General features: G+C 42.0%; 1 protein-coding gene across 6 annotated transcripts in view; it reads left to right on the top strand.

The window, feature by feature from the left end:
- The window catches only part of LOC119742569 (peroxisomal sarcosine oxidase-like), a 45,197-nt gene that overhangs the window by 10,191 nt on the left and 14,681 nt on the right, over window positions 1–20,325 (top strand). For 2 of the 6 annotated variants that reach the window (XR_005272873.1, XM_038218652.1), the window contains exons 1-6: window positions 3,921–4,334; window positions 5,462–5,610; window positions 6,625–6,838; window positions 11,994–12,174; window positions 12,910–13,046; window positions 14,003–14,155. Coding sequence is in view for 4 of the 6 variants with exons in the window: in XM_038218652.1 (XP_038074580.1) it covers window positions 4,227–4,334; window positions 5,462–5,610; window positions 6,625–6,838; window positions 11,994–12,174; window positions 12,910–13,046; window positions 14,003–14,155 (942 nt within the window). In the remaining 2 variants the exon portion in view is untranslated. Of the gene's footprint in view, window positions 1–3,905; window positions 4,335–5,461; window positions 5,611–6,624; window positions 6,839–11,993; window positions 12,175–12,909; window positions 13,047–14,002; window positions 14,156–14,370; window positions 14,447–15,245; window positions 16,137–20,325 lie in introns of those variants that run through there. The other 4 variants (XM_038218651.1, XM_038218656.1, XM_038218653.1 and 1 more) reach the window with 4 other exon arrangements.

Genomic DNA, 20,325 nt, shown 5'->3' with positions numbered 1-20,325 from the left:
ACATTGTAGAGTCATCTTTGAACCAAGTTACACTCACTAATGTGAGCCGGGCAGTGCAGTGCTATTGTATAGGATTACCCCATGACGCCAATGAATGGGCTGTTGTGGTAAACCACATGCATGAAAAGACTTTCAGTGAAAATCCCTTTTGATTTATTTAGATGGAATTGTGTGTGCTCTGAGATCCGAGATCAATGTACGAGGCTTGACTTGTCTCGTTTAATTAAGTTACACTTAACTTGCTAATAAAGTCATGTTGCAACAAACAACAACATTTCGCCATTTTCCGTCAGAGATTTTACTGCTAACAGCATCATTTACGTTGCAGTTGTTTATCAAAGTTAGAGCAATAATATCATTTTCCATTGGACGTATAGTAAAAAGTCCGAAAGATGAACGGAATATTTTGCCTTCGATATTCTTGAAAATGCTTGACAGTCAAAATGACTTTTTATACGAGATTCCTTTTTAATAGAAAATCAACTTTTGAATAAAAAAAAAATCAGTTTACTTTCAAGCTTTATACCTTTCAGAGGTCATATTTTGGATTAAAACCCTAAAAACCATCAGGTTAACTCTGTTCATTCTCAAATTTCGGACATCAGTTTATACACCTATATACTTTTCCTTCGATAGTTACTGAATATTTATAAAAAACACATATTCATGTAACTAGAGTGAGTGTGAAATAACTTACCTTAACTGAACCTTATTTGTATCGACACTCCCGAATTTTCTCCCGGCGGTACCCCGCCAAGCAACTTACCCCGCACCGTGTAGAAGAAATCTTGGGTTACGTACAAGTCATGTACCTTGCACCAGCGCAGCCAAACTGCCGGGACCAAGTTTGCAACGCGGGGACTTCCTAGTGCCAATAGGCCTACTTATTCATCCCATAGGTCATGTTTGTGCAGAGGATGTTTTTTTTCCTTCAAAGGCTGCCTGTATCCACGAAAAAAATGTCCATTCCCCCACTTTTAGACTCACACTCCAGAATAGAATCAATACCTTGAGGTTAAAGTTGCTTTATTCTCCAAGTTCTTCGCTATCAAAATATGAGGGACGACCCGTTTACTTACAGTTCAACTGCTCAAAAGAGGGGGGAAAACACGCGAAAGTGTTTTGACTCTTGCGGCTTAAGCCGAAGTTGGGTAAATGGGTGTTCTTTTCATCAGCGCAAGAATAACCCCAGTGTTGCTGTGTGAAGTGACTTTGAGAAGTTGTTTTCACTGCCATTCGACGACAGTTGTGTAATGAATGTATTTATTTTGCACTACAAAAATATGGAATTAGGGGGGGGGGTGTTATTATAAAACAGGCTTGTACCTGCTGTTTTATATAAAGCAGGACTTTTGTAGGACATTATGACATTCCGATGAACTTCCAATGAAAATAACGTTGCTAACCACAACAAATGGCTGCGCCTTGTAGAGTTCCAACAGTTGGTGTTATTCTACTTACGGTACATTTACAACAGGCTTGGCAATGAAAAGGTAATGCCCAATATTGAGAGATCTTTATGTGACCCATGCAGTGAAAGTGTGGGTTGGAAAGGGATAATAAAACGATTAGGAAAATATAGATGCCTTCACAAATGAATAAAAAAAACTTCAGAACAGTTCTCACGAGTCACGACTACACTAACTCTTTGATGTTTGATCGCCAACGTCCCCAAAATACATTTTGCGAGCACACTTGCATTTGTTAACAAAAAAGGAGAATTTGCTTTGCTGTAAATTTTTGGCTTGTTGATGCAGCTGTTGCAATGGTGAATTTGTAAACTGAGTGCAGTAACCCAGTCCCCCATCCAACCAACCCGCAGCCTAACCTATTTCAAACCAATCCAACCAAACTAAACACTATCATTACTTAACCCACAGTTTATCCCAATATTAATACAATGACGGCAAAACCAAACCTAGTCCAACATTGGTCCACCCAAATGCAACCACTTTGTGCACTCGTACTCGTGCTCAAGTACGGTACATTTTCTGGCACTCGTATAGCCGTACTCATAAGAATGTACTCGTACTCGTATTCACGTACTCGCCAGAAACAAATTACCCGTACTCGTACTCGTGACAAAGTACTCGTGCACGGTACTCATAAAGTTGCGCCCTCTTTGGGTGATCACGTGACCATAATAAAATCTCGAGTCAATACTGAGCCGAATATTATTTTATAGGAACGAAATGAATCAACGCATTAAAACATAAGTTAGAAAAAAAATAGAACGAAAGGAAATTCTATCGTGTTTTGTGCTGCACCCCACAATGTCATAAACATGTCCAATGTTATCACACGTTTTGGCCCAATCGATGACTCCTCACTGACAGGTTCCCCTCCCGGTGCAATATTTGATAATTACACCCCTGGGGAGCATGCGTCGTCAGTCTCCAGGGTTAGGGCCAATAGGTACTAGATGCCCCAGGGTGCAGCATTGTCCCCCCCCCAAAAAACAAACCCAAACCCGAACACGTCTGGCCAGGGTCACAGATGCAACAGTGCAACTAGCCTTTTTGACAAGTCCTCTGCCTTGATGACTTGAGCCGGCATTTGACTGAGCGGTGAAGCATAGCGGATTGAGTGGATCCTCGTTGCATGGATGTACGTAGCGGCTGAGTTCGTCACTCGAGTGACGAAACCGCGTACGCGTCCGTTGGGCAGGAACGGGACGACTATTATGTATACTGTGGGAGCAAGTTGGGACAAAAAAACCTCCATTAAAATTGTTGAAAGATTATAATGAAAGACCAATGCCCACAATATTGTTCGCCAAAACAAGCCGCTGTAAAATGTTGAAAGAGAGGCAGTGCCATCGTGCTAGTAGAGCAAGGAACCGCAATTTTTGTCTCAACTAAAGCTGTAGTACAGTCAAACACTGCAAGAGGGCGCTATGACTCTTGAATTGCAGAGTCGAACATTCAAATCTCTTGGTTGTGGAGAAAATGTCGAACACCGCCCAAACCACCCTGAACGCGTCTTCAATCGCACAAACTTTTTTTGGGGGGGGGGGGGGGGACTGGAACTCGTTTGACGCTAGGGGCGCTCTACCCTTTGAACCCTCTGCCCTATATTGCATCGATTTTAAAGCAATAGTCTTCACTCTAATTTAATTATCATTCATCAATCACTTAATCAAGCAAACAACAGCAAAATCGGCATCTGGACGCCCATGGCCCACCGTCCCGAAATTATGGAAAATACTCACAACTCTCCAAGGTGTTTGAGACACACATCAACTTGAAACTTATTTCATAATCTTTCATTTTCCCAGGTGCGACACACACATCAACTTATATATTAAAACTAATTATTTAATAATCTTTCAGTTTCTGCTCAATTTTTTGGGGTGGTAGGGTATAATGAACCAAGACTTTCAGGAGAAAAGCCTATCGCCATTTTGAGAAAGGATATAATATGTTCCCTTGCAAAATGAGGGCATGCAAGCCGTTAAGATGCCACGGCGTATATAGGCAATCTCCAAGGGCGGATCCAGGCGGGGAAGTGGGGGACAACGGGGCCATGCCCCCCCCCCCCACACACACCTTTTTTGTTTTTAAGTGACGTTTCAGTAAACGCAGGCACTGCGTACACCACCATAGTTTCCATAAAAATTTGGTTGAAGTGGCCATAAATTGCCTCATCAGATCGCACCACAGGCATGGTAGTGCAGAGCATCTCGAACCCCCCCCCCCCCAAAAAAAATCGGGCCCTTAAACGGGCCCCGAACTTCACGCCGTATTTTTTGGGACCCACTTTTTGGGGGACCGACTTTTTTTTTGAACCCCAAGACATTTTGGACCTATATACTGGCCAGTACCCATGGGGTGGCGGTGCGTAAACGCCCCCCCCCCCCCCCCCCCCCGCCCCGGACTAGACTCCAGGCGGCGACTCGGATCGCATGCACGTGTCACAAGGAGAGGGCGCAATTTTCGCGGCTTTCTGGTCGGTCGCGACGGCGCGCGGTGAACGACTGGCGGTATGAGTTGGGTTTTTATCCGGTCCATAACAGTGATAATATTGAGAAAAAAAGCAGTAAACCGTCAAAGGTCAACATATTAATAGGTGCAGTCTCATACTTGTATAAGCATATCCGAAATGCAAACAAAGCCAGCAGTGGCAAGAAACCAGTGGTCGACCATGTGCGATGTGCCTGGGCCTAGCATGCCTGCCTAGTCACTGATCTAAAATTTACATCATCGTAACTGGTTACATTACATGCAATGGCTCAGCATGACTACGATTGTGTTGTGGTAGGAGCAGGCGTAGAAGGGTCGGCTACGGGCTACCACCTGACAAGAACCGGTCACAAGACACTGCTGCTTGAACAGGTGAATTGACTGTTGATATTGTGCTCATTGAAAGGGTTGGCCGGGCTTCATACAGCGCATAATAACCATAGCGAACCCAATGATTGTATGTACATCATGCATCAATGCTTGAGTAACTCCTCCATGAGTAACTTGATCCAGCTCCAATTAATGCTAATGCGATGAGCTGTATAGCAATGGTGGCCCCCCCCCCCCCCCCCCGCTGTTCCCTTTCGTCACATTTTGTGACCATGACCCTGCTTGACATGTCTATCCATGGAGCTGTGTTTTAGCTCCATGGTCTATCTGCACGCGCGCGGCCAACACTCGGTGAAACAAATGGACAGGCAAACTAAGGACTTTCAAACGTCTTGCCATACGTTTAGCATAGTAAATGTTAACTTGTTCATGCTGCATTGTGCAGTCATGTAGCATTATACCAGCTGTGTCATTGGCGGGAAGTTTCAATTTCAATTTTGCTCGTGCGTCCAATGGTCCAATCATGTTCCAATTGAGGAGGGCAACATTCTGCCTGTATTATAAATTGGGAGAGATTCACATATCTGGCCATCACTTGACACTCTGTGCACAAACCGTATGAGACTGGTCTGAAAGTTTCCAAGTGTTTTCTCAGTAAAAACTTGATATTCCCTGCTAAATTTGACTTTTTAGGACATATTATCACTTTCTGATGGCTGATACTCACTGAAGGGAAAAATTAGTGATGATGGCCAGATATGGGATTCTTTCCATAAATTGTTGAGTGATTCGAGTTGTCCCCCCCCCCCCCCCACTTCCCGCTGACTGTGAGGGTAATTAGGATACCGTGCCAGTCAAATGGGCCCAAAATAATAAATGAAATGATAAAGTTTCTATTTATTCTCGGATTTCCTTGGAATGCAGGAAACAGCATCGTTCGTTTCAGAATTTTCCTGGGCCATGCGGCTCTGGACCCCCTAGACTCAACTCCCCAATTAGACACCCCCCCCCCTTTCCTGAAAGCTGTACTCCGCTGCTGATTTGTACAGTTGTGGCTTGTCTTGGCAGCCAGGCACCGTTGGTTTGGTCATGTTTCCTACCTCCATGGGTTTGTGACTCTCTCCCTGCCGTTTCTATAATTATAATTTTTTTGCGAATCTCTCCAAAAGTTCACGCTGGGACACAGTAAAGGGAGCTCCCATGGCCAGTCTCGTATCACCCGCTACACGTACCGGCAGATACACTACGCCAACATGATGCCAGAATGCTTCCAGACGTGGGAGCGACTGGGCCGAGAAGTAGGCACTGAGCTTTACAGGTTGGTGGTTAAAGGCACGTTGAAATATCGGTATAGTAATAGCCAGGCGCAGTTCTACTGGGGGGGGGGGGGGGGGGGGGTGTTTGTCCAGCCCCCTCCAAAAAAAGTCCATAGAAAAAGGTGGCGGGCATTTGTACACTAATAAAGTGTGCATGACTCATTGGCAGACCCAGGGGGGTGCTATGGGGGGTGCGTGCGCCCCCCTCCCCCCCCCCCCGCAGCGACCAAAATTTTGTCAAATAAGGCCATTTTTCACTCCAATGAGCCGTTGCGCCCCCGGCACGAACCTCTCTGGATCCGCCACTGTGACTGTAGGATTTTATAAGCGCTCCCCATTGAAAATATGATCCCCCCCCCCCCCCCACCCCCTTATTGATTAAGTAGGCCTGTATGCTTTATGTGTATGTGGAGGTGTGGAGAAAAAAACGGGTCTATATTTCAGCACGCCTCCCTGCAACAATTTCTGGATCCAACCCTGCTAGGGCCCCCCCCCCCCCCCCCCCCCCCAGAGTCTGATGAGAAGAAAATGAAATGAAAGGCGCGAAGTTATGGTTTGGGAGTGAATTTGGATGAGTGATATTTAATATTTACTAAAGCCTCCAATTCTGTTCATCCTTCAACACAAACCATTACTCATCCCCCCCCCCCCTACTATTTCCGATATCATGGCCATGACTTTTATTCTGAAGTAAATCTTGCAATCGGGCAATATAAAATCTTTTTTTTCCGATAAATCTTGTGCCATTCTAGTTACGAGGTTTTTTTTCTCTAAGTTCTTGGAGTATAATAAATTGTTCACTTAGGTATTTGAAAGATCTTTTAGATAATGAATTACATTCCCTGCAAGTTGCAAAGGACAAATATCATAAAGTACTTTTTTCTCATTAATAACAATATCTATGATAATTAATTTGTGCTGCTTTTTAAAACAATAAATCGGAAAACTTTCATAATGTTATTTTCATAAATTGACATGACTCTAGTTTTTCTTTTCTTTCGATTTTGTTTTTGAAGAAATACTGGTTTACTATCAGTCAATGGCCCACCATACCAGGACTTCACACTCCGCAGCGAATCCCTTCGAGTCATGGGCAAGCCGTGCGAGTTGCCGACGGTCGGGGAGATCTGCCAGCGTCACCCTGGTTTCAGCTTCGGTCCGGAGCACAAGGCGTTTGTCGATCCCAACGGTGGGGTGTTGAGGGCCGACAGTTGCCTCCGCGCTTTACAGGTGCGGTTAAGCTATTAAAGGGGTGGTTAACATAAAAATCACAAAATAAAGTTGCACTTTTTCTTTCTCCGAATAAATTAATTTTTTGCCTTTTTATTGCAGCGAAAAAAAAATCTCCCTCTGAAAAAAACACCCCAACTTTTTTTTTTAATTTCTGGTTGCTTTGCGCCTCAAACGCACCAAAAAAAATCTGCCTGGATTAAGACTATTGTTGGGCCATAAGTAATTTGAAAAAAACAACCTTCAAATTGCACTTCACTTTGGTTGCTGCAAATTGAACGTCAAATTTGTATAGTAACTCTTGAAAGTTTCTTGAGTTAGGCTACCTCAGCCTAGAGGGATATTTTTCGACGCGATTCCTACGATATCGTCCTAGTGTTAACAGGTCACTGAGCTGAGCCCGGAAGTGTTTGTAGATGAAGCTGTAAATGATCGGGTTGATGAAGAGATTGCAGGCCAGCAGCGTGGTGAAGGCGGTGTACACGGGTTCGTTCGGCTGTAGGTCAAGCAGGAGCGTTCCCACGTAGTAACACTCAGTCGGTGTCCAGCAGATCCCAAAAACGATAATGACCAGCAGGATCGTAACGAGACTGTTCTTTTTAGCTCTACGGATGATGTGCTGTCGAGGGTTCACTGGATTCGCAAGATTCTTCGTCAGCATGGTCAGTATCTTGACATAGGAGTACGTCATGATGAGAACGGGCACGACGTACTCTATGCTCAACGCCAACACACCGATGCAAATCTTCAGAGAAGGGCTAATCGGCACAAACTGGCAACGCCCCAGGACGGGCTCCACCATGAGTGTCATATGGGAGCAGAAGACGAAGCCCACGACCCAGGAAGTTACCATGGCGCCTCGTCTCAGTTTGGCTTTCGTGTACGAGTTGCGCCATTTCTCCATGTGGCAAGTCGCCACGAACCGCTCCAGTGAGATGGCGACGAGGTTATACGTAGACGTAACGTTCAAGCACCACAGGAAGAAATCGGAGAAGATTAAGCTACAGATCAGTTTGTCGGAGAGGTTCCCTTCCTTAGACACGACAACGGTGCTGGGGCTCTTGAGTACCGTACTGCAGAAAAACACCAGCCCGGCAGTCAAGTCAATGCAGGACTGGTGCAGGATGAGACGATTGGTGAAGGAGCTGAACATGTTATGCCGAAGCAGAATAACGAGGATGACCACGCTGTTACCTAGAACTGCGAGGCAGGCGATAATTGTCTTGACTGCACCGAGTGAAGGGCTGACCGCCACGCTGGACTCAGGCCAAACTTCATCGCCCGTACCGTTCTCAAAATCGCCACTCGACAAATTTTGATTTGATGCCATCGCGAGGAATTGTGTGTTCAGTTTGGATTTCCGTTTGCCTCTGCGAAAGACTGTGATACCTTATAGCTTTCCAGGTTTTGTAAAGTTGTCTGGAAGTCACGGTGTACTACTGCTTTTTGACTGAGCTTGGGAGCGTGGTTTGTGCGGTTTTGCTCTCAGTGCAACGACCACCAACATCAGTGCAAACTCCTTCAGTGATGATTTTTATAGAAACAATTGCCTTTTTCCCTGCGCTGATTTCGTGCGTCATCACCTAGGTCTAATAAGGCTGTCTCTTGATTATACTCGCATTTTCGAAATTGGAAAAAAAAACAATCATGGGAAGGTCTCTATGTAGCACTTTGAAAAAAACCAATTCCACATTGAATGATGTGTTGTTAATATAAGACGACTTGTGAGATTTCCCTTGGGACAACTGTACATCACGCACAGTCTTCACACACACACAAAAAAAAGATTAAAAGGCCAAAAAAAAAAGTCTCCGGTTTCTGGTATGCGCGCGCGTCGCCGTAGCCATGCGCATCGGCAAAATGAACAAGTTTTTTTTTCAATGAAAGATGATGTCTCAAACCGCCAAACTCACTGGTTTGACTGGAATCCTGCTGCTGCACATTTTAACGTGTTTTTAGATGGGGTAATGATCGAGAATAAGCTTTATGTGGCCTCTCTGGACTCCCATATATTTGCACTAAGTTGGGCACCATTTGCAGTCATCAGCCGACATTTGAAGCAAAAAAATCAGGTAAAAAAAAAAAAGCCGCGTTGCCGCACCACTTTTTGGGCAAGCTCCATACCAGAAACTTTTTTTGGGTTGGCCTAAGGCCTATGAACGATAAGTTTGAATTGTTTGAATTGTTTGAATTATAGGCCTATAATCAAATAGGCCTAATCAAAAAGTTGCGCCTTGCAGGAAATGAATGTGTTATTTTGGAAAGCCAATTATTGAACAAAGTGCAGACTGTAATCAGCGTTGTGGTGGTGTTTTTTTCCCCAAATAATTCTTAACTACAATTTGTCGGCTCGTACAGTTCGCAGCAACCGAGGCGGCCATTGATCCATGAACCCATGCCCAACAAGCAGTGGTGTAAATAGGGGGGGGGGGGGGTGTGGCGCTTGCCTTCCCACCCCTGCGGAGGTCCGTCCCTCCCCCACATTTGAAATCTTTAACTGCACACAAACAATATACACTGCCCTCAGTGCCCCTCCTTGAAAATTGGAGCACCCCCAGGTGCCCCCTATCCGCTCCGTTCACAAGTACCCCCTCACTGGCAAAGAAAGTACAGTTGGGGGTGACCGACCAACGCCATCTTGCCTGACTGCAATTTTGCCGTGACCCGTGGCTGTACCACTGCGTGTACATAGTACAAATCTCCTGGTGTACATGTACGTGCGTCACACACAACACACAAGGAACGGTGCGCGTCAACCAGCTAAATGTCCCGCCCAGGGGACGTCGTTGCTAGATAAATGGGCGCCCTCTTTCGTTGGCGCACGGAGCCCATAGCAGCTTAACCCTAGTTGCGCCGCTGCCTTACAAGGTTACAGACGACGAAGCTGCAGGTTCAATACACTTCAGTATATTGTATGAGGAAAGAATGTTCTGAACACCAATTAATGCCTGGGGAAGAGAAGTAAATTTTTGCGGGGCTACAAACAAAATCATACAGCACAATATTGGTGCATGACTTGTATGCCTGATTGTAATGCACATTAACTATACATTTATTTATTTATTTATTTATTTATTTCATTTTTCGGGATATTACAAACAGTGAATCATAGACAAAACAGTTACATGTACATGTACAAATAACACTGAGTAGTAAACATAGCAGAAAACATAACAGAAAACAACACCCAAAAGCTCCCGCAGGATTACCCAAAAGAAACAAGTTTCTGTCGAGGGGCTCTCCAAACTAATTGGATAACAGTGATTAATACATTTAGGATAAAATTAATTAAATAACATATTTATAAAATTAAGCAGTTATGCAAAATATAATTAAAAATACAATTAAAAATTACAATAAGGCCAAAAAAAAAAAATATTCGGTCTCTGGTCAGACCAAAGTTCCGGAATTGACGCGGCCACGCGGCTTTTTTTTTTTTTTTTTTTTTTTTTTTTTTCTTCAAGCTTCGATTGTACAGACAAGGTGGGTACTATTTTGCTTTTTTGGTGTCCTCATGTACATTGGTGTCCTCCATAATTTGCCTTGGTGCTTTCGATCATTTGCCTTGGTGCAATTTCCCATTCCTTGGTGCTCTTTGGTAAAAAAAAATTGAGGAGGTGCGGAAATAGAGGGCGCTGTTGGAGCTACCGCGGAACATTTTGGAAAAAAAAAAGATCGACGCGCATGCTTAAAATCGACGCGCGCGCGCTGACCAGAGACCGACTTATTTTTTTTTTTGGCCTAAGAGTAAATAAATAAATAAATAAAGAATAAGTAATTAAATAAATAAATAAACAATATATAAATAAATTAAATAGAATATAAATGAAATAAAATGAAAAAAAAAAAATTATAAAACTAAAATAAAATAAAAATACATGTAAAATAAAATGAAATAAAATAAAATGAGATTAAATTAAATAAAATAAACAAATAAATAAAATAAAAGCTGGCATACATGCTATGTCCAAATCATTATTATAATAATAATAATAATAATATGCAGTAAAAGGAAGTTTGTTGAGCCGGAGAAATTTGATTTGTGAAAACATGAAGTCAGGATAAAAATATCTTGGGAGAAAAGCTCTAGAATGCATGAGAGATGGGGTCTAGACTGAACAGATGATCACGTAAAGAATTGATGAGAGGTTTGGGGAACGTTCTAGCAAAGGTCTCGAACATTGGTGGAAAGTGAATTAAAAAACCTGGGAAAGAGGGGAACAAAGAAAATTTGACACAGTTTGTCCGGCTGTACTGATGTTTGAAGAGGAGGGTGTGGGTTTTCCTAGTGTTGACCTGTGGAAGAAAATGTGAAGAAACAAAATTTGATTGTAGAGACATCACATGTATTGTTATGGAATATAAATATACATAACTTAAAGACGCATGTATTGTGATTTGAACAATCGTCTTTCTCTCTGCTATAACAAGTAGAATACTATTTGAACAATCCGTGTTTGGTCGGGGGGGGGGGGGGGGGGCGTGGCACCTAGAATATCAAACTTGAATTATTTTGCAATATCCAAGCATTTGTGATGTTATGGGCTTTCCAATGTACGATCAAGTGTGAGCGTTCCACTTCTTTTTCTAAAATAAATGTTTCAGTTATGGACCGGAAATTATTGAATCTTTGGTTGTACATATGGGAAAGACAGAAAGAGTACAGTGTAGTATTTTTAAAACATTAGAAATAGCATAGATATTACGTCTTAATGACAAACTTTGCTTGAGAGAGCCCCAATCTTAATCATGGTTATATTTGCGTCCATTGACAAATGCTTTTATTATTGTTTCCCTAATCAATTTATGGATGCATAACGGATTTTCAAAAAACGTGTTTAAAAATATGTCATCTAGTTCTTTTTTAAATTTTTTAATTACACCTTTTCACTTTTTCAATGTCCATCTTGTTATGCCTTTTCTGTAAATGGCATTTTAAATGGGTGTATTTCAGTGTAGGCCTACATAATATATGGAGCCTTCAACGTGGATAAAATAATTCTAAACAACAGAACAGCTCGTGCACACAAATGTCAAGACGAAGGACAGTGGAAGAAAATTAATTTGCAAAAAACGCGGTGTCTTTTTGTTCGAGCAATGAATAATTTCGCAATGACGTAACTCATACAAACATGTTTCTGTTCTTCTCGAGCAGACAATGTTCGTGAAGCAGGGAGGAGTCATAAAAGAAAACGAAAAAGTCTTGGAAATTATCCCCGGCGAACATGTGGTTATCGTGACCAGCAGAGGGCGGTATACAGCCAAGAGTGTGGTCCTCACCCCGGGAGCCTGGGCATCGAAGATGCTGAGACCGCTAGGGATTGATCCTCCACTGAGGTACGGTGTTCCTTTTTGCTTGAGTAGAAAGCATCGATCATTGGAACGGGCACATCACAAATCTCTGGGTTTTTTTTTTACCTGAGCACTTGCATAACTTAAAGGGCACGCCCTCCCCATCCTGTCCTGTGCCCCCTCCCCCTCTCAGATCTGTTGTTAAAAAAACAGTTGAGTACCTCTCAAGAAAATGTGTCTCCATACGTAAACCCCCCCCCCCCCCCCCCCCCCCCCCCCCCCCCGCAAATTGGAGTGTGCATGCATGTAGTTAATGGCATTTAACCAAACCCAAACCAAACCCCCGTGCTTCAGATTGGCGTTCCATGCCGGGCCAGCCCGAATCATTTCAGTCTTAGTCGCCTGAAATTTATTAGTTCGCCTGTCTGAAACAAAAATTTCACTATCGTGACGATAGGTGGGCGCGGAAAACTAGGGGTTTTTTTGCATTAGCTTTTTTAACTCCGAGACCTATACGTTCTTGAAACTCAATTGTTCTTGAGTCTGGAATGCTGAAGGGTAACAAATAGCAACCGATGAAAAGTGGTGTGCAAATGAATAGATGTTTTCATCGGATAATGTCAGCCAGGGCAACCCGCCCCAACCTATAGGTTTATTGCTTTTAAAACATCTAACTATTGTCCTTTCATCGATTCCGCTAAAGTCTTTTTTATATACAACTCCTGGAATGAATTCATGAAGTCTTTGCCCTGTAATCAGTGGACTTTCTTTTAACGACCAGGTCACCCAAATCAAAGTTTGCTATTGGCCAGAGCGACAGCCTGGTGCGTTCGGCAACTACCCATGCTTCTACTATCTCTCGGAGAAATACGAGACTTACGGATTGCCCTGTGATGACCACTCTGGGCTGGTCAAGGTAAACTAAGTATAAATACCTCTGACTTGAATAGACCTAAGACCTAATGACGTAATGGCTGTGTTTACATATGCGCTTTCCTATGGGAGCGAAGTCGGGACGCCAGACGAAGTAGGACCGTCTACCACATAGGAAAGCGCACATGTAAACAAAGCGTGACGTCATTAGGTCTCGGGCCTATTGGCTGATGAAACTGTACCGTAAGCCAAAACTGAAAGGCACGTAGAAACATTGGTAAATAGACCCGGAAAAGTACCAAGAAAATCCTTGCTCAAAGTGAAGAAAAGACTGATATATGCCTTGTGAAATTACTCCACCTGAAATGGCATGGTTGAAAGAAGCTACATTTTCAACCGGTTAGTATTCATGCAGTGCACCCAGGCGTGGACTTCGAGCAATTTTAGCTTCCAAAAAAAAAGATACTAAATATACTTTCAACATCCGACATGATTCTTTTGAACTCAAAACAAATGGAGTAGCTGAGCTCCAGGCCCGTCGCCACCCCTGAGCGTCGGGAAGGGGGGGGGGAGCATAGTACCCACTAAGGGGGCCCACTACCATAAAAAAAAAATAATACACATGTATGGCTTTTGCCGTTAGGGGGAGGGGGGGGGGGGCAAAGGGGGCCCGGCCCCACCAGGACCCTCCCCCCCCCCCCCCCCCCCCTTGGCGACGGGCCTGCTGAGCTCCCATGTTCTTCCTTATTCATTCTTCAGTCCTATGTATAAATAGCAAAGTCATAACATAACCATTATTAACATTTTTAATTTATGTTAAAATTCTCTTGAGTAGGTTAGAAGCACTTAATACACTGCATATTTAGTAACTTAAAACTTCTCACAAATGAAAGTGTACGCAAGCACTTTCCTTTTGAGTTTGCTTGATTTCAATTTTCTCCAGAGTATTACCTGATTATTGCTGAAAATGGTGTTAAGTTTTCACTGACATATTTTCAGGTGTGCAATCATCACGGTGACGATCTGCAAGGGCCAGATCAACAAAACCAGGTGCAATACTCACACCAGATTGAAACGTTAAAGAGTTTCATCAGAGAACATGTGCCCGGACTCATGCCAGAACCGTCTCTCGTTGAAAACTGCCTGTACACAGTAAGTCAAATGCCAACATAATATCTGGAAAACCGGAATGGGTTTTGGGGTTGATAACAGAATATAACAGTGCGGCAGGATTCGTTCTGCACAGAGAATGCCGCTTCTGCATATAAACAAGCTGAGCTGTCCACATATTGTATTCATGATGGCAATAATCAGTTTAGTGGTCTCGTCCTTTTTAAAAATATTTTCATCAATTTTTCATTTTGTAGCACACACCTGATGAAGACATAATATTAGACAGACATCCCGATCATCCTAACATCGTCATAGGCTGTGGGTTTTCAGGTTAGTTTTAAACTTAGCTGGATTGACCAGAGAAAAAGTATGATTCGCTCATTGTGTATCTCTTGAAATGTGATGGATAAATGTTATCACTAAGTGGTCAAATTATTTATGAGCAGCAAATATTGCAATTGGACTTCCCTATTCCTCACATGTAATGTAAAAGGATGGCAACACTGCATAGTGTAATAGCATTTCACCACGCTGTGCCTTCTTATGGAGAGCGTTTGTACACGAAAGACCACAGAAAATATTGTGACATAAGTGGGATCCGCTAATCATAAAAAATAGCCAATCAAGAGCCATGAATTTGAACCAATGGTTAAGAAGGCTTAGAGGGTAACCAGCCAATCAGAGATCTTGTTCTGAGATACTTGGCAAAAACCTGGCTGTGGGCCAATGAGAGGTAGGGTTGGTTCTTTACATCTAATAAAAGTTGCTATGCTGTCACTTTTGTCTCAGCGGCCTTGGAAGGAACAACTTGTACTGCATATATGGATTCATGATCTTCAAATAACATGCAAAAGATGCTTAAAATGTTTAGGTAGTGCCTGTCGCGCGGTTACCCGTTGATATGACATCACAGATCACATGGGCTACACATACACTCATATAGCTTTGTGTCCATGGTATTTACATGTAGGTAGGGCTTGCGATGTTTCTCCCATCAGTCATGTCTCATGAGAAGCCTAAAAGAATTTTTGCAATCTTTTTTCAATTCCATGCATACGGATTATTAGGTCTCGTCTAAACCTGCTTCAAGAATGACCGATTTTATTTCTCTAAATCTTATATTTTATAGGTCATGGTTTCAAGTTAGCGCCCGCAGTGGGGAGAATCCTGAGCGAGTTGGCAACAGGGACCACGCCCAGCTACGACATATCGCCCATGAGTTTGAAACGGTTCCCTAACAACGGCAGACTTGCAGCTAAACTTTAGTCATTAGCTAAACTGTCAGTCATTAGTCCCCAATTAACAGGGTTTTGAGAACAAATGATTTAAAGGTACTGAAGCAGTTATGGCCCAAAGTGTCTAGTTTATTTTCGAAAATTAGTTTTTAATAAGGGAACAAATATGTGCTTGGTCGGTTGAAACCGGCTATAGGGGCCTGGACGCCGATAATGAACTGAGCCAAAGACGAGGGTAAAAAAAAATCTCCATATATGGAAACAGGCGCGCGCGCGTGGCGCGTACTGCGCGATGTGGTGCAGAACGCAGCAGTGTTTACCTGTGGCTTAAAACACCCACGTGGCGACTCTCGGCCATTAGGAATGGGTAAACTGTCCCAGGTATTTATGAATGTGCAGTATTTATGAATGTTCATTATGAATTCAATTTATATACATATATTGATTACTTCTCAGGCAAACTGATAACTATTTTTTCACCTTCCTTATATGAATTTTCACCTTTTAATGTTTTAAAGAATCAAGTTGATATGTGTGTTTAGTATATAACACACAATTTGCAAATCTATGTATTGTTTATTTGTATAAAATTGTTTTGCTTCAATTTTTAATTGATATAATGTCTCGATTTTATTATACGTATTTAATGAAAGGTACGATTTAAGATATAGTATTTATGGATACTCGAGAACAAGAAGAGAGTGTCGTGCATGCATGCTGAAAGATATAAAAGAAATTGTAAAAACAAATCTGATAAATTAAAGAAACTATGCACACTACACAGTGTTAAATCGCCTTGTGCATTTTATAGCATTATTATTATTGTAGATATGATAATTCAGTAATTTCATAGGAGGGTTGTGCCATATGTTCAGTTTTTTGGAAGATCATAATACATAAGTAAGGAAATAGATCATATACGTTGCTAACGTATAGCATTTCAAGCGAAATATTCACGTGTCCAACGTACAGGGTGAGTCAGAAAAGCGGAACCCAAACCCCCAAAATTATATTTCATATTTAAAACAAAAAAGTATATAGCACCAAACATAATAATGACTGGAAAGCCAATTTCATAAGCTACTTTTAGATGAAAGAATTACTGAAATTGCTCAATCCGTTCAAAGAATATCACCATTTCAACACAATGACCCTAAAACCAATTTTGTCCAAAAATGCGATTTCAAGAATCGTCGTCACAATTGTCTTCAAACATCATACCATCACTTTAAAAGTTACAAATATTTAAGAAAGTCCTTTTGAAGGCCCGTCTTTAAAAAAAAAATGGATTTTTTTTGTCATATTGTTTGCCTAACCAGGGTTGTTAATAAGGATATTGTAAAATTTATTGACAGTTGCTGAAACAAGTATGTGTGTCATTTTCTTTGTTCCAATCAGTCAGAATACACACTTAGCTGCTTTGTTTTTGGACGAAACAGGTTTTAGAGTCATTACGTTTGAATGGTGATATTCTTTGAACGGATTGAGCAATGTCAGTAATTCTTTCATCTAAAAGTAGCTTATGAAATTGACTTTCCAGTCATTATTTATTATGTTTGGTGCTATGTACTTTTTTTGTTGTAAATATGAAATCTATTTTTTTGGTTTGGGTCAGTTCCTTTTTTTCCTTCTTTTTTTTACTCACCCTGTATAAATACATGTTTGCGATGCTGGTAAACTCTTAGCACCGTCTCACTGTACTTTCAGGAAGAACCAATGGCGTATTTGTGCCATTATTCAGATAATTGCATATCAACCATATAATATAACTGAGGAAGCAAAAATCATGAAAACCAGACTGGTCTGGCTTAGCAAATGTTGATGAAATTAAGGGCCGATGCTGATCATCAATGAGAATGCGTATGGAAACTGGGGACAAAATAATGAATTGAGGTACCTGTTTGTTCTGGCGCCCTTCACCGCCATATCAACTGAAATCTCATACAATTACTAAGCAGTTTGAAATGATGTGTTAAGGGGATCGATACTTATCATTTTCCACCACCCTCAGAGCCTTAGATAGTACCCTCTCCCTGCAGACTTCATAACCCACTCCTAAAATCCTATAGGGCCTAGATGCTTACCACAACCCTTTTTAGGGTTTTTTTGTGTCCTTTTTCACGGAGGTTTTCCGTGCTCTGAATGGTGTATAGGGGCCTACTGCCATAATAATGAGTTGTATAAATATGATACCTGCACAATTCCTAATCCACCCCATGCGATGCTAATTGACTGCACAAACCGTGAACTATACTTTATGGCATTTCCAGTGGCCGATCTATGGGGGGGGGGGAGGGGTGCAACCCCGTTCAGCCTCTGAATCAGGCGCGGTTCTAGAACCAATATTTGGGAGGGGGGGCTAGCACTAGCCAAAACTAATAAATGGAATGCTAAAAATACTAATTTATTCTCAAATTGACTTAGAATGCGGGAGAAAGCAACGTAGACTAAAAAAAAAAGAAAATCCGGGGGGGGGGGCTGGCCCCGGACCCCCCCCCCAAAAAAAAAAGCAGGGCGTGCCTTGCCCCCTCCCTGAATCAACTCCCCCGTTACATTTCTGAAGGCTATAGATCCGTCTGCCCCGCCCTTTGCATGTCTACTTTGGAAGAAAACGGAGGCCTGCTCGTGCCAGATTTAAAACCTGAAAAAAATCGTGCCTTTGCGAAATGGTATATTATTATTAACACAAAGAAATTTGTGAAATAATGCAATAGTTGTGCGAAATGACTCAATAGATTTTGCGAGATAACGCAAGACTTCGTCCCAAGCCCCATGCATTATTATACACGGCCGGCTGATGATGTTGCAAGATATCAACCCGGAAATGGCACAACCTTACCGTAGCTGCCTCCGCAGCCGGTGCCGTTTTCGGCGAGTACGATGCGGTGGTTTAATTGTGGGGAACTTTTTCACCATGCAGTACGGAAACGTATTACCGCCACACATTTATTAATTTTTTTCACGTACGTACGTGATAGTTTCACGTACGTACGTGATAACTTTCACGTACGTACGTGATATGTTATAGGTTTCACGTACGTACATGATAAGTTTCACGTACGTACGTGATAAGTTTCACGTACGTACGCGATAAGTTTCACGTACGTACGCGATAAGTTTCACGTACGTACGCGATGAGTTTCACGTACGTACGTGAAAACTTTCAGTATATCACGTGTTTTACTACGTGCGTTTAGTTAGTCTTGTTCCCAGACCAAAAGATTCTGGCTATTCCCGATGTATCTTAAGTCCGGTAGCCTCCGGTAATACATTGTATTACAATTTACGTCACGTGACTAAAACGGGAGGAATTCCTCCTTTTCCCTGAAAATTACCGAAGTTTGCCGAATTCGTTTCGTCGACAATCGGATAGCGCCCGAGTATTTCCGAATATAATATAGGTTTAATTAACTGCTAATTGCTTATTAAATTTGTTTAAAATGAGTCGATAATTAATATGCATTGCTTTCACTTAGAAATCGTGAAATTCAACGACGATTTTGTGCATCAAATATAATCGGATCGTATGGGCGAACTTTTTGCTGCGTCATGTACAATTTTGAATTTGACGACCATTATTGAGATTTTCCAAAACTCTGTCTTCATTCGGCTCCGCCTGCTAACAGTGCTATTTGGGTGCCTAATTTTGAAGATTCCAGATCAACATTAGCCAGTGTTATCTTACCAAAATATCCAGCTGTATTAGCATAACTGTATGATATTACGAAGCAAGTGATTAACTTAAAAATTTACTCAAAACATTAAAAAGCTAAACGTGATAAAGCGAAATCGGAAACGAAGCCGAGCTTTGAAAAAGGGCCATCAATGTCGTCATGTTTATTTTTAGCCACGGAGGCTGGCTGACCTAAGATTCATCAGGAATAGTCAGAATCTTTTGGTCTGGGAACAAGACTAACTAAACTCACGCAGTAAAACACGTGATATACTAAAAGTTTTCACGTACGTACGTGAAACTCATCGCGTACGTACGTGAAACTTATCATGTACGTACGTGAAACTTATCATGTACGTACGTGAAACTTATCATGTACGTACGTGAAACTTATCATGTACGTACGTGAAACAGAAAACTTATCATGTACGTACGTGAAACTTATCATGTACGTACGTGAAACTTATCATGTACGTACGTGAAACAGAAAACTTATCATGTACGTACGTGAAACTTATCACGTACGTACGTGAAAAAAATAAATAAATGTGTGGCGGTAATACGTTTCCGTAATGCAGCGCAGCTAGGAGATGGTCTTAAAATACTAACCGTATTATAAACCGATTGCAAAATACGGAGACAGAAACGAGCTCATTGTCGAGCCTCATGATTGGCACTAAGTTTTCAGTATACAGCAGCCGTGCGGGGGGGGGGGGGCCGAAAGTCCACGGTTCGAATCAGTGTATTCACTTATTGAAATTTTCAAGTACTGATTCAAGCAAATGACTTTGGTTTATATTTGGACGTTTCTATTTCTGACAATATTGTGGCAGTGCAGGCTTTGCAGCACAAGTCACTTTTATAAAACGGTGCATAATGGTTAGGAATGTCAATGGAGCGCATATTTTTTTTTGCCCTTTTTGATTACTGGGCGGGCCGCGGGATCCTTGACGAGTTCGACGACCAAACAATGACTTTTGTTTACTGGCTAAAAAAAGAAATGGGCTATATAAAGTCATCACAATGATATTACATTGCCACGTTGGCGCCTGACGACACACACGCAGAATATTGCATCAGAAAATTTACCCATACAGGTTGGACCCTTTTTATAAATTATAGCTCCACAGTCCATATAAAAGCGCTGTAGGTGCATCTTTTCTTTTTTAGGCGTGAGCCCGTAAGTTTGAAACCCGCGTGAAACTTATCACGTACGTACGTGAAACTTATCATGTACGTACGTGAAACTTATCGCGTACGTACGTGAAACAGAAAACTTATCATGTACCTATGCAATGGGC

Source organism: Patiria miniata, unplaced genomic scaffold, assembly GCF_015706575.1.
Source record: "Patiria miniata isolate m_02_andy unplaced genomic scaffold, ASM1570657v1 HiC_scaffold_6, whole genome shotgun sequence".
Taxonomy (NCBI): Eukaryota; Metazoa; Echinodermata; class Asteroidea; order Valvatida; family Asterinidae; genus Patiria; species Patiria miniata.
Note: the sequence above shows the minus strand (reverse complement) of the source record. Positions and strands in the feature narration are given on the sequence as shown.